This window comes from Cercospora kikuchii, assembly GCF_019650295.1.
Source record: "Cercospora kikuchii DNA, contig_00004, whole genome shotgun sequence".
NCBI classification, from domain to species: domain Eukaryota; kingdom Fungi; phylum Ascomycota; class Dothideomycetes; order Mycosphaerellales; family Mycosphaerellaceae; genus Cercospora; species Cercospora kikuchii.
Window position 1 is genome coordinate 3294220 of NW_025408585.1, and position 13360 is coordinate 3307579.

The following is a 13360-nucleotide window of genomic DNA, read 5'->3' on the forward strand; positions in this document are numbered from 1 at the left end:
GGAATGCCTGATTGTCGCGCATGGCGGTATGACGAGTGCGATGAGATGTGACGGCAGTAAATGAGCTTCCCACCAGCTGGGAGATGCGACCAGTAGGCTGGAGAAAGACCTGGAGCTGCGCGCATGATGGTGGATGGGGGGGACGACGGACAAGCTCCGACGATCCCTCTTCGGGCTTGCACTTGCTGCTTGTTTTGCGGGGAAGAACGTCCTCAACACTCTCACGTGTGCACAACGACGGACGTCTGGCCCAACGGCGGCGTCGTGCCATTGGACGGTGCGCCCATGTACACCGCTCAGTCTGCGTGCTTATCAAGGATGACAGCGGTCGTGCGCAGAAACAAGGCGCGCGGCTCCCGGGTTCCGCCAGCGAGCTCCCACCAGCCCGCGACATGCTGCATTGCGCGCCCTGGCCTGCCACGTCGGAATGATCAGGAAGTGGCTTGACGAGCTACAAGAACCGTCGCAAGTCGTTGTACTGTCGAATTTGTCCTCTTTCTGCGTTTCCATCCTCCCGAAACATCACTTCCTCGCACTCACCCTTCGCTGACTGCTTCCCCAACTGCACTGGTCGTGCCTACCTCATTCTCGCCAAGCATATCTCTGGTCACAACCTCACCACCTCATCTCCAAACCACCCGCGGTCCATCTTGAACCCAATCTCATCATGGCGGCACCAAGAGCAACCCAGTTTATTGCCCTGCGCAACTTGACCCGCGGCACTCAACAAGTCCGCCATCTGTCCATGACCGGACCCAAGACATATGCCTCGCCGATCTTGGAACGTCCAGTCTTCAACCCTCCTGCCGTCGCTAAAATCGAGCGTCCTACCATTGAGCAGGAGTCCAAATCCAAGCCAGCAACCCGCCACTTCAACACCTCACGTGAACTGAAGGCAGTCAAGGACACATCCACCATCGACTTCGCCTACTTGCCAGATCTGATGTCGCCCGAGAACGTCGACATTGACGCACAAGTCCGGGTCCCCATCATCCCCACCGGAACCGAAGCAGCACCCAAAGTGGTCGAACAAGAAACCGTGGTCATGAAACCACAAATCAACGTCATGTCCGCCGACGCCGTCTACTTGCCCATGTCAGAGTCAAGTGATGGCCACGCCATGAACATTGACTTCCACGCCATGGCCGAAAAGGTCGCGGCCAACTTACGCCGAATTAAAGTCCCGGTCGAGGAGCAAGCTGGTATTGCGAAACAGATCTGGGGAGATATGATTGACGACATGATGGGACTAAAGAAGCGCGGCAGTGCGGCATAGAGGCCGTCACTTTAATTCTCCGCGCAAGTTTGCCACTTTTACTCTCGATGCCAGACTGTATTATTGGAATTTGCGAGTGTCAAGATGGCTTGAAGCGCTCAAACCATCTGAGCATGAAATGAATTGCAGCGAACAATTCAGATGAGAGATCTTTCGACGGCCGAGAACAAGGTGGCAACATATTGAATCGTAGTAGCTACATCTGTTACTACAGCAGCTGAAAAAGCTAGCTAATGAGATTTCCTTCTTATTCTCAATACTTATGTGTTGCATTCCACCTTTGTCTATTCAACGAGCAGATCGCTCAATCCCTTCCTTCACTCCATGGACGCATTGCATTTCCCCGAAGCATCGCTTTCCGGGACCCGATTGCAGAACACATCCACAATCGTCCAATTGGAAATGCTCCGGAATCCCGAATGCAAGGGCTCGCACGCGCATGCAGCTACATACATATCGCTCATCGCTATCGCTTCCCGCCACGTGCCTATTTGAGTGCATGGGCGTCCAAAACTCTCCTCAAATTGCATCCGAACGGCTGATGTCTTGGCCTTGTCCGCGTTGTTGGGTTAGGAGACGATGTGGTTGTACAATAATAACATGAACTTATTTCAGTTGTATTGACATATCCATTACTTTCACCCATTATCATCATAGATCCGAATCGAACAAAAATCACCGCTCTGCAAGTTGAAAAAAGCGACCACAGGAAATGACGAACCTCTTCCTCAAATCTTTGGATACGCTCCGCACGCAGCAACAGAATCGCATGCTTGCTGTAGCTACTGCTGCACCTGCAGGATCACGAATTATATGCAATAGCCCCAACGATGTTTCACATTAACGACCATTTGGCCAAGGATCGCCGCAACCAAACTTGAAGAAAGTCAAAGGACCTAGACTGTTGAATCATCAACATTACAGCACACCCCGACGAACGTTGACAGCACTCTGGAGAGGAACCATAATGCTAAAAGCAACGGTAGTCGATTGTTATTGCTGAGTTTGGTGTCAGTTTAGTTGGCTCTGAGGCTGAGGGGTGGAGTGTCATCGATTGGGGCAAGATGGTTCACTGCTCGCGAGAGTATACTGCATTCGTTCGGATGTCCTATCAGAAAGACAGACCCCATTTTCGAAGAAGCTGTAACGCTCTGGAACTTGGCAAACGTAGCTGCAGCATGCAGCGCAGGAAGAGCAGAAGCGGTGTGGCTGTCATCAGATCTTGCTTCCCCAGACGAAGGAAGAAGCTTAGCTGTAGCTCTGAGTGCATATGCCATGTTGGTATATCGCATTGCAGCAGGCGTTTCATGGGCGCGTCGTCGAGATCGCAGCTATCGGTGTAGACGTCCACTAGTAAATAGGACGCGCAAGGGGCTATTGGGCAAGTCAGATTTGACAGCTACATACATAGTTGCAAATCGAATTTTCATGTAAGCAATCGACAAAATACAGCCAAAACACAGCTGTTTCATGACATCGCAACACCTACTTACGCCTTGACAGCCAGGTCCTTCAAAACTTCTCAGCGAGAGTCAAAGTACTGATCCTTAAAGAATTCCACGTCAGCAACAGTACTGCTCGCAATACCACCAGAAACCGTAATGAAAACAGGTTCCACGCGTTTCCAAACCGCCTTCGGATTGGAATCGTCCCTTTCCGCACCAGCAATAGCCTCTGAATACCATCTCGTAGCCTTGGTCTCGACCCTCGTCGGCGGGATTTTGTTGACGCGCGTGATGCATCTCGCTTTAGTGGTACCTCCAGGCGCACAAGTGACCTCGTTGGCAACTCCGACCTTGATCTCAGTCGTGACAGCATTTTCTCGCGTCTTGGTCTTTTGGTTTTCGTAGCCGAGCTCCAGAGAAAGAGTGAATTTGGCTTCGGCGACGCCGGGAATACCGCCTCCTCCTTCCTGCGAAGCGGTGACTTTGACGCTCGTGGTGTGAGTCTCGCTGGTGGAGACTGTCAGCGTCTCGGATATGGTCTTTTCTGCACTCAGCGTCATTTTCTGATCTGAGCCACTTCTATTGGACTGGGCGACTTCGTTGCTGATGGCCTCGGAGCCCGCGGAGGTGTCCACTTTGATTGTGACAGGCTCGATGATTTCTTTTTGTGGAATGACGGGATACCACTCGAATGCGCTGACGTTGTCGTTGAAGTCATGGTCGGGAAGGTAGCCTGCTTCTTTCATGCTGCTCCATCCTAGGGCGCGATCGAAGGAACGTCCACCGTCCGGATGCTCAAAGAGTTTGATTGATAGACGATCCGGGAGGCCATGCCATTTCAGCGAAGTCATACTGTCGTTCATATGCCAGCCTACGATGGAATGCTTTACGTTGGGAGCCCATTCCGCGAGAAATACCGTAGTCCGAATGCCGGTGAAGTTTGGATGCTCGAACATTTCAAAAGCACCATATCTCAGGTCCACAGCACGCCAGAGCATGGTCGCGACAAGATCATTCAAATGAACACTGTTCAAGTCGGTACTCTCAGGGTTTCCGGTGCCCACGAGGTCGACAGCACCGCCAAGACCTTCGAGGTCTCCGACGCTCTTCGTGCCATTCTTGTCCCATGATCGATGATGATCGCAGAGCGTTACAACAGTCCCAATAGGTAAATTCCACGCCACCCACGTGGCGTTGTCGCGACCGCGCCCTTCCAGTAAATGACGATCTTTTTCGCTGTACTGATTGATGTCGATATCAAATCTGGGGCTGTTCCAGTCGGCGTGTTCGAAGAGCGACACTCTACCGCTGGGTAGATCCCCTGGTGTGTGGCCGAGCGGGTTTGGCTTGGTGAGCTTGTATGTGATACCATATGGATCGGCTGACGCAGCTGCCTCAGCTCCGCGGCGCATGAGCTTGGAAAAGAAACCAAATGGACCGGCTGAATCGGCCATATTTGCAAGAATGAATGGGAAGAGGTGGGCGGTGGTGTAGAAAAATTCTCAAGATACCAATTGATGCTGGTTGAAATCTCCAGGACCTGAGAAAATGTCGCATCTTATATCCTTGCTTGTTCAGCTCGCTCGAAAGCGCAACCACGGCAATGGCTGCTGGCTTGTATCAGGTCATCGGGCACTCCGAGAAGTTGCTTTGCTTATCCATTATCCGACTTCGGTAAAGCTAGACATTGGAACTCTTCACCTGCTGCTATGTAGCTAACGCCATGTGGCAGCCACGCGGTGAGGCTGTGTCGAAAGCTAGAGCTACAGCAGCAAGAGCAGATCAGCATAAGAATCAAGAGCATCCGTGCAGCCAGATTGCGGCATGAAGGCTGGACACGCAGTCCTAGGTGCAGTGCAGTGCAGTCGAGTTCGAGGCACGACTGCGAGATGGAGTCAACTGGGGTCCTTGTCTCAACGGAACATACTCATCATATCAGTCGAGCTCAATGCCTCTGCAGGTGTCCTTCGGTGCTCGTATGAAGACTGTCGAGGGGTGTCTGTAGCCGATGGCGTGTTCCACGTGGAAGACCCAGATCAAAAGGTCAGAGCCATGTGGCTGTCTGGCAACGTGCTCGCTCCAATGAGCCCTCCTCGTATATATGGTACAAGAGTACATCTTGATGCAGCCATCGCGTGATCTTGATCGCGCTTCAATCTGTTCACTGGGAGAGAACTGCCGAGTCGGTGATGAGCGAGAGTGAAGTTGTCCACGTCGAGAGAGGGCAGAGTCCAAGACATGGCAGGATACGTTTAGAAGTCAAGCGTAGGGGGAAGCACCGCGAAGGTGTGCAGGTGATAGTATCGGAGTCAGTCCCGACACATCGCGCATTGCATTGTGGACCTTCGAGCCGAGCCCGAGTGAAGTCCAAGTTCTGGATCTGGAAGCTTGAGTTGATGCCTAAGGCCTGGCATTTTCAGCCTGGTGGCATTGTCGCTTGATCCGGCTTGATCCAGTATGCAAGTGCGTGTCCTGATCAATACAGCTTGCCATTCGAGGATTCTTCATGCAATTTCGTTGCGATGCCTGTCGTAGCGAGAAAAGTGGGAAGGAAAGGCCAGAGGTGCCAGGTGGAAGTCGCAGGTTTTCGGTTTGCGTTGACTGCCGGAAAGCAGCCTGAGGCCAACGAAAGACTCACAGTCACGGCTCTTTCAGTTTGACGACCACAGAGGTGCTGCACAGTCCTCGCCATCCCCAGAGTCCTCACATTATCGTTGTTGGGCTCTCCGAACGGACCGGACTATGCTGCTGGATCTAACGGTGCTGCGATCACAAGTTGTGAACGGAACAGAAGAGCAGCAGTGGTGCTTCCGTACGCACACCTACGTGTACGTGCTGTGCTCTCAACCATCCGGACATCCTCCCCAGAAGCACCCGCTACACCTTTCCGCAATTAGGTATCGCGATAACGAGAGCGGTGAGGATGTCTGACCTGCTTCCCCAGACGCCACAAGCTGCTATTGCTTGTTGCTGTTCCCGCTACACATGCATCTGCATCCGCATATGCAACCGTAACTGCACCGCACACACTCGTACAGAGGTACCGACGCCTTTGTACCATTTCTCCCTGACTGTTTTCGTGGCACAGCGTGATTGTTGCTTATGGCTTGTTCGTGTCAGCGAGCCATTGTATGGATCCCCGATGAATCCCGCATCAGCCGCCTCGGACATCGGACGGGATATGAGTGAGACAGAGGTTCGCTTGTGATATCTTGTTCCTGGCGTCTGCTCATTTGCGATTTTGTTGAGACTTTCGGATTGATCTCGAAGTTGTCACAGACTGAATATAGCCTTTCTCCACCGCTGTCAGACCTGTCTCCGAGGTCAGCGTATGATACCACCGAGACTACACAAGCAATAACTGGGGAACCCAACGCCCTCAAAGCAGAATCGAGTATCTGTCAAAACAGAACAAGAATGTCCACCGCCCTCCATCTCAGCCAGTCCTTCCGCGGCTTCAACTTCACCAAGACATTGATCGGCATATCCGCCTTCTCTGCTCCGTTCATTGCTCTAGGAGTCTTCGTCGGACACAATGTTAAGCCCCAGAGTAAACGCGAAGAAAGCTTGAACAGGTTCGTGGAATGGAGGAGTGGTGGAGAACGGTATATGAGGTTTGGAAGTAGTTGATTGTGGATGTCTCTGGGCATTAAAATTGTGGGTCGAGTGCAACGAAGGGTTGGCAGGTGCGTTGGGAGAGCGAATATTCTTGGAGAAAGGGACAGGAATGCGAAAGTCGTGGGTTTATCTCTGATATCTGAATCCTCCATCTGTAGCTGCCGTTTTGATATCTGGTCGCACACAAGCCATCATACATTCGGAGCCAGGCAGGGGAAATATGGAACCATGACTGATTCTGATTTCAGTATTACTTCTTTGTGGCCAGCTGCTTGGCACATAGTGGCATACAAGCCTTCACAAAATCAGAGAAAGGAAGAGGAAACTCAAATGGAAGACCGTCTCAAGTCTCATCACCACGAATTTGTGGATGCCTGTTACATATGTGTCGGCATGTATACCGCCGTATATTCAGAGAAAGAAACCAAAGGTATGAACTGGATGTCTGCCTTCATATTGACCCTCGTCTATCTGTGGCTACCTGTTCGACACGTCGTGGCACGCAACTCAACATTCACTCGGAGAAAGGAGGTGGAATCAAGTGAGACATACATATCTCCAATATCATGATGTATTTGCTGTCGCTGCCTGTCTGACATATTTTGGCAACGACATCTTCATAATTTCAGAGAAACCAGGCTGCAACATCCCTCTTCCACCGACTGACATTTTCGCTCGCATTGCTAAAGTAGATATCAGGTGCCATCATTGTTGTAGGAAACTCAGAGAAATAGGAAATTTTGACGCCATCTCCATCCGCATCTTGGGACACTCAAACTCGAGGAGTTGAGGCTACCTGGCAATGTCGAAGGTCAGAAATCCAGAGAAAAGGGAAAGATTCGTTCATTCTCAAAAACCATTCGAGTCGGCCTCGTCAGCTGGTTGACATCAGGTGGCATAGGCATCCGGGCATTTTCAGAGAAACAAATGAATCGACAGGCTTCTCCGTTTTGCTCTGTCGCCATATTTCGCGGGCGTGGATCTCTGGTCGGCACGGAAGAAGACAAGAGATTCGACAGATGCCGTGGCCTCTCAGAGTCGTGGCCGGCCGTTATGGTACTTTGCCAAAGCTTTCCAGTCCTTGGCTTCAATCAAGTCGATCAAATGATCAAAGTTGTCCTCTTGGAACCGAATCTGTTGCTCCTTGCCATCACCGTCTCGATAGCGCAAGAGGGTGGGAGTACCGCATTGCATCTCCTCGCCTCTCTTCGCCTGACCCTTCATATTCGCCGCGCCATTGTTCTTTGTACTTCCTGAACCCACCGCTACGCCACCATTCTGGGCTCCATATCTGCCACCATTCACATACGGTGCGCCATTGACGGGAGGGTAGCCATTCACATACGGTCTTGGAGCACCAGGAGCAGGAGAGCCAGGAGGACCGGCTGGACCACCAGATGATCCAGGACGACTTGAGCTTGGCTCAGACTCCGACGTATCGCCATAATCGAAATGCTCCGGAACAGTCCCATCCTCTCTCGCAGTCTCCAACCTGATACTACACTCCTGCATCTCAGCTCCCAGCTCCGTCCGCGGATACTGCCACCAGTTCTTCGAGCAACATCTCGAATCGTGCGTATCGGCCATTGAGCAGGAGTCGAAGTTTCCTCGAACACACTGATCTGCTTTGAAGAAATTGACCATTTGGTGATTGTTTTGTAGGTTGCGAGCTTCCATTGTTCCGCACCAGCGTGGGCCTCGAGTGTTGGTGCAGCAGAAATTGGGTGTCACGTCGTTACAGCAGTAGGAGAGTTGGAGGGGGCTGCAGGGATCTAGATGGCTTTTGGGGTAGAAGCAGAGGTCGACGCCGGTGTTGACAGCCTTGGTCTGGAGAGGAAGGAGCAAGAGGGAGAGGAGGACGAGTAGAGTCTTCGACGGACTTGTGACCGCCATGATGCCTTGCCTCTGTGGCGACACGAGACCTTGTTCTTGTGTGAGGGTAGGTGTGTTGGCGTCGTACTCGAGAACTTGTGCGAGGGGGTACTTGGTGAGTGGACGTGACTTGTGCTTGTGTGTGAGCTTGATGTTCGAACGATGTCTGGAAAGGAAAGAAGAAGCGGTGAAACAGAGGGCTTCATTATATGTCATCCTGAGACTTCAACTCGTGTTGATTGCTCCTGCTTGCATGTCAGCTTCCAGGTCATACTTGTTTGTTGTCTCCATGCCTCGATGACACCTGAAGCTCGGCCGTAAGGGAATGATGTGCGCAAACAATTCTAGTCATATGGCGAGTCGTAGTCTGACCAATGCCGAACAGGTCTCATTCGATGGATCGCGGAGCACGCGATGTCCAGCCACGCGCAGACGCCCAAAGCAGAGGATTGCAGCCATTGCGAGAAGATCATGAGAGGAAAAGTCACAGGTGGTCTAACCCCGGTCCCAGTGTCAGGCAGGCGAATCCTCCTGCTGATCGAGGATATCGCGTGCTCAGCTGGGCTGAAGTACGCTGTGCAAATGTTCGTGACCGTGGCAAGGTCATGCAGTTTCCCCTAGATCGTGTTAGAGAGTCTCCTGCTGCTATCACGAGCAAGTCCGAGGCCTATCATATCACTCTCGTTTTCCTCTCCCCAAGCGCCCTTCTATTCCTTCACAGCACCAAGTCAACACATCTCACTCATATCCCTCTGTCCTCGCTCACAACACCACGCCAACTCGTCACCCTCTCCACAGAGATCGCAGGCTCTTGTGCTCATCAGAAGCAAGCCAGCATGGTGGTCACCGGCTTTTTTGCTTCTCTGACCTTCATCCTACTTCCTCTATCCTCATTTTTCACTCCCGCCACGTCCATGCCCGCGGCAGGAACCTCCTCAGAAGTCTGCTTCTACGCCAAGAATCCACGGCTCGGCCCCTGCGACCAGGGAAACGACTACTTCTGTTGCCAGAACCTATTACCGAACGAGTGCTGCAGCAATGATGGTCCTTGGAAATACTGTGACACCATGGGTGGCGATAGACTCCAACCGCAATACTCGGTCAATTTTTTTAAGAAGCCGGAGTGCTCGCGTGGGAATTTCGGACAGTGCTCTACGGCGCCCAGAAATACGCATTGCTGTTCGAAGCGTTGGAACCAGTATGGTACAGAGCTGACTGGCGAGCTGGAAGAGTGCAGTATGCGATTGGAGACCGATACCGATAGTCCAGGCACACCAGTCATTGATAAGAGGGCGGCAGGCGCGAGCGGAAATGTGACAGAAAACGGCGATGCAAAGGAGGAGATCAAGAGAAGTGTGTGCCGGAGACCGAATGCTATTGGGTATCGTGATGATGATGGTGTGTTCCATCGCAGGGTCTTTCCGGAAAGTCATTTCAAGGACGTGCTCGAGATGAAGGAATTTCGGGACTGGGAGGGTTTGAAGCACTATGCGCACGTCCTGCCGCCTCATCGTGACGGGGCATGAACATTTTCGATCGAGTGTGACTTCTCTCGGAATGTGTCCGGCTCGTGCCAGGTGGTCTCCCATGATGGGACTGGAGCAACTTGTACGACAATCAGAGACATCGGTATTCTGTCTCTTTTCTCTCGGAATCCTGCATCGGCTGGGCCACCTGATCTCCAACAGCTGATCAGGTCGGCGTAAGTGGCGATAAGCGGAGCGATTTACTTGTTTTTTTTCTTGTTTCTCTGGCTTTGGTCGAGAGGCGAGACATCGGGTCTCCCTCTCTTGTGCTGGGCTATTTGGTGTTCTGTTCGGAGACAAAGAGCATTTGCTTTCTCTGGATTTCTTGAATGTACGACGGCATGCGGTTGGAATATTGTGAGTGACAATTCTCTGTGAGATAGAGAGAAAATCATTCTCCCACCTTGACGTCCCTCTGTATTCATGAGACCTTCCATGCCATCATTTGTCGAATATGCAGCCAACAGACATTTCCACGTGCCAAGAAATCCAGTGACTGCTTTCTCTGAGTTTCTTGAACGTTCGAAGGCATCCAGCATGCCTTTTCCGGGAGCACTTCTCGAAAATATAGGCAGAGAACCAAGTCTCATCTCGAAATGTCTCCGAATCCATGAATAATTTCACGCCATCAAATGCCGAAGAGCCATCCAACAACCACCAGCATTTCCGCTGGAATTCCATCCGTTTTTGAATCTCTCCCAATTCATGCAACACTCCATGCAAACACATTTCGAAAAGCCAACCAACAATCATGACAATCCGTGCTGGGAATCAATCAATCTCCATCCTCCTTCCCCTCTCTAGGCCCCCCCTTCTCATCCTCCTCGCATGGTCTAACTTGACTCTACGGCAAACGTCTCTCGTATATCCCCAAATTGCTGCGTTCCGGAGTTTCTGCTGCACAGAACGACACAATTCTGACAGATTACCAGATTTTCTCGGTTGATTGAAATCATAATGTTGGACAAACCGCCACTCTTCGGGAGAACTGGTGGAAATATGTATAGGAGGCACATCAGCTGGTGCAAGACTTGGAATTGCTCTGCTCTTCGGGCTGAGAGGCGTGTCACTTGCGGGACGTTGGAAGTTGTTTTGATGCGTCGTCCAGCCAGGCGGAGGCCAATCTGACGTGCTGTGAATCGAAGTGGCCGGTGTGCTGGCGACTAAGGAATTGGCAGAAGCAACTTCAGACTGCTGTCTGCATTCGGGAGGACTTGAAGAGAATGTAGCAGTCGAAGAAGGAGACTGGTTTGTGGATGGAGCAGGGCGGCGAGCGCCGGGAATGCTTGCAATAGTCGCGGCGAGTTTTCGCTGAGAAGGCGATCGCGCTGTATGCTGAGGTGGGCGACGAAGGCCGGCGCAACTCGCGGGTGAGAGTGTTCGTGGTGTTTGAACTGAACTTTCTGTAGATGTCGGTTGAGGTGGTGGCTCTATTCTGTTCTTTAAAATCGACTTGAGTACCACTGGCTTGGCTTTCGAAGGAGGGCCAGGACGTAGACCTCGAGGCACTGCTGAAGCAGTCGAGTTCTTGCCATTTGCAGCAGGAAAACGAGATTCTTGATGCTGTGTCGCGCCATTATTGGAGTCCAAGCCACTTCGCAGTGCGTTGACTTCCATCTGCCGGCGTCTGTCATATTCTCTGACATAGTATTCTGCCTCGTGCTCGAAGACGGTCGGTGTGAAAGGCCCGTGGCGCGCAATGTATGGTAACGTATAGTCGGTCTTAGGTGCTGCTTTTGTTTCGGCACGTCTGTTCACCTTGCTTTCTTGGGGCGACGGACTCTGGTTGCGTGGGGCTCCTTCCAGTTGCTTTGGGGCGGTAGGGGAAGTGCCATTCGCAGAGTCACCTTCTCGAGTTTTTGACAAGCTAGCGGACATAACTGAGAAGCTTCCGGCTGGCTCGTGCGTAGAAGGCATCTTGTTACGCTGTTGGCGTGATTGATTAGGTTGAAATGTGGTGCTGAGAACAACTCGTCGCTGTACTTATGCAGCCTGCTGGTTCGTAGCTGTCCTTTCGCTCGTCTCGCTGAAACATGCATGACTTTTGCTCGTTTACTGTCTGTTCCACAACTTGCATGCAGTCTACACGGCATGCCAGACGGTCTCGTATGCATGTGTCCGGCTCTGCTTCGACGTCAGCGCGTACTGTGAAATGTGCGTGTGGCCTGATCAACGCATAGCGTGCTGGAGATGATCTGTATCGTGCAATCTATTCATGTCTGTAGCATTACTCGCTCTTGCTGCTCTTCAGCTGCGCTGCGCCCAGCATCAGCTCGTCCGCCCTCTTTCGTGTCTGCAATGCCCTATGCGTTCTTCCGAAAGGACACTTTCTCCACTCCCACGTTCCCGTTACCCTCAGCATCCTTCTTCAACTGGTAAACATAGAGCACCAGAACATCGCCTTGTACATCCATCAGTACGAATGAAGGAGTGTTGGCATCGTCTTCGTCGTCGCCGCCCAATGTCTCGTCTGACCACGACACGGCACCAGTTGCGCTGCCTGGGTTCACGAAGAATTTGCCCTCCATCTCGTATGCTTCAAATTTGCAAGTCCCGCCCCAACAAAGCACATCCACATCCATCTGACGCGCGGCGATGAGCAGGGCATCGGGATCTCCGGGCGGAATGATACTGTCGCCGTGTGTGAAGCCAATTCGCAAGCTGCCGTGCGTAACGACTTTGCTCAACGCGGTAGGAATGGGGAAGCCAGCGCCTCCAGCCGCATTGGACCCATCTTGCGCGCTCGTTGATGCGAGTGGGATATCAAAGTCGCCCTTTACGAGTTGGAGATCGGGAGCGAGGTTGCGCAGGAAGTGGTAGACGGAGGGCGAGGTCAAATTGCCCAGGCAGAGAATTTGCGAGATCTTGCCGGGCGTCAACAGTTTCTTGAACTGTGTGCCATTCACATCAGCAGGCCATTCGCATATCAGTGGTTAACGAGAGGCGTATACCTTTGCGGGAATGTCCTAGCAGCCTGTCAGCCAGGCCACACGCATCACCGTCACGGCGGCGTCGTCAAGCTCACGATTGCGCGGTCGGGGATGAACAGGTCGCCAAGGACCAGTACTAATCGCGAGGCCATGTTGAAGATGTGTTGTTGGTCTGTCTACTGTATGCTCTCTGCCTAGCTATGCCTACCTGCTGTGTCGCTGATGCTCGGCCGACTTGCCGCGTCTGCCTTCCGCGCTGTGTCCGATGCCGGGCTCCGAATGCAAATACTCTCTGCCCACTGCCATTGATGACACGCGATATTGCCCCAAACCGCCTCTCCCATTGCCATCACACGCTCTGCCCGCCCTGGACATCATCTGCACGCCTCGTCCGCGACACTGCGACCCCCTCAGCTGCGTTTTCTTCACGAGAATCGCCCTCGATAATTGACCGGAGCGCTGTGAACTGCGCTTCAGGGGCTGGCCTGCACCTGTTCCGACGTCGAGAGCGTCCCGAAACGCCAGCGGAGGTCATATACCGCGTCCACGTCGACCGCCATCTCTTGCTGCACCAGGAGACGTGTTCTCCAGGCAGACGGGAGAACGTCGCGAAAGGAAGTGGAAGAAGCTCCAGAAGCAGCACTCACGCGAGCCATTGGGCGCTCCCAGGCCGTTTGCCGGCCGACTGAAGCT

At 52.5% G+C, this 13360-nt stretch overlaps 4 protein-coding genes across 5 annotated transcripts; 1 reads left to right on the forward strand and 3 right to left on the reverse strand.

The window, feature by feature from the left end:
• Window positions 1–667: 667 nt before the first annotated feature.
• CKM354_000751500 (uncharacterized protein) lies at window positions 668–1276 on the forward strand (the record flags this gene model as incomplete). Its single annotated transcript, XM_044802865.1, has 1 exon — window positions 668–1276. The coding sequence occupies one exon, from the start codon at window positions 668–670 to the stop codon at window positions 1274–1276; it is 609 nt and encodes a 202-aa protein (XP_044658800.1).
• A 1522-nt stretch (window positions 1277–2798) lies between these two features.
• On the reverse strand, window positions 2799–4175 carry CKM354_000751600 (uncharacterized protein; the record flags this gene model as incomplete). The annotated part of the gene is made up of 1 exon (XM_044802866.1): window positions 2799–4175. The coding sequence occupies one exon, from the start codon at window positions 4173–4175 to the stop codon at window positions 2799–2801; it is 1377 nt and encodes a 458-aa protein (XP_044658801.1).
• Window positions 4176–7371: 3196 nt separating this feature from the next.
• Window positions 7372–8502, reverse strand: CKM354_000751700 (uncharacterized protein; the record flags this gene model as incomplete). Of its 2 annotated transcripts, XM_044802867.1 has the most annotated exons (2): window positions 7372–8428; window positions 8486–8502. In XM_044802867.1, 2 exons carry the CDS (start codon window positions 8500–8502, stop codon window positions 7372–7374), a joined length of 1074 nt encoding a protein of 357 aa, XP_044658802.1. The 2 variants fall into 2 exon arrangements, with proteins under 2 accessions (XP_044658802.1, XP_044658803.1); XM_044802868.1 differs by lacking the exon at window positions 8486–8502 and having other exon boundaries at window positions 7372–8016.
• A 3538-nt stretch (window positions 8503–12040) lies between these two features.
• CKM354_000751800 (retromer subunit VPS29) lies at window positions 12041–12819 on the reverse strand (the record flags this gene model as incomplete). The annotated part of the gene is made up of 3 exons (XM_044802869.1): window positions 12041–12628; window positions 12689–12703; window positions 12763–12819. 3 exons carry the CDS (start codon window positions 12817–12819, stop codon window positions 12041–12043), a joined length of 660 nt encoding a protein of 219 aa, XP_044658804.1.
• Between the last annotated feature and the right edge of the window lie 541 nt (window positions 12820–13360).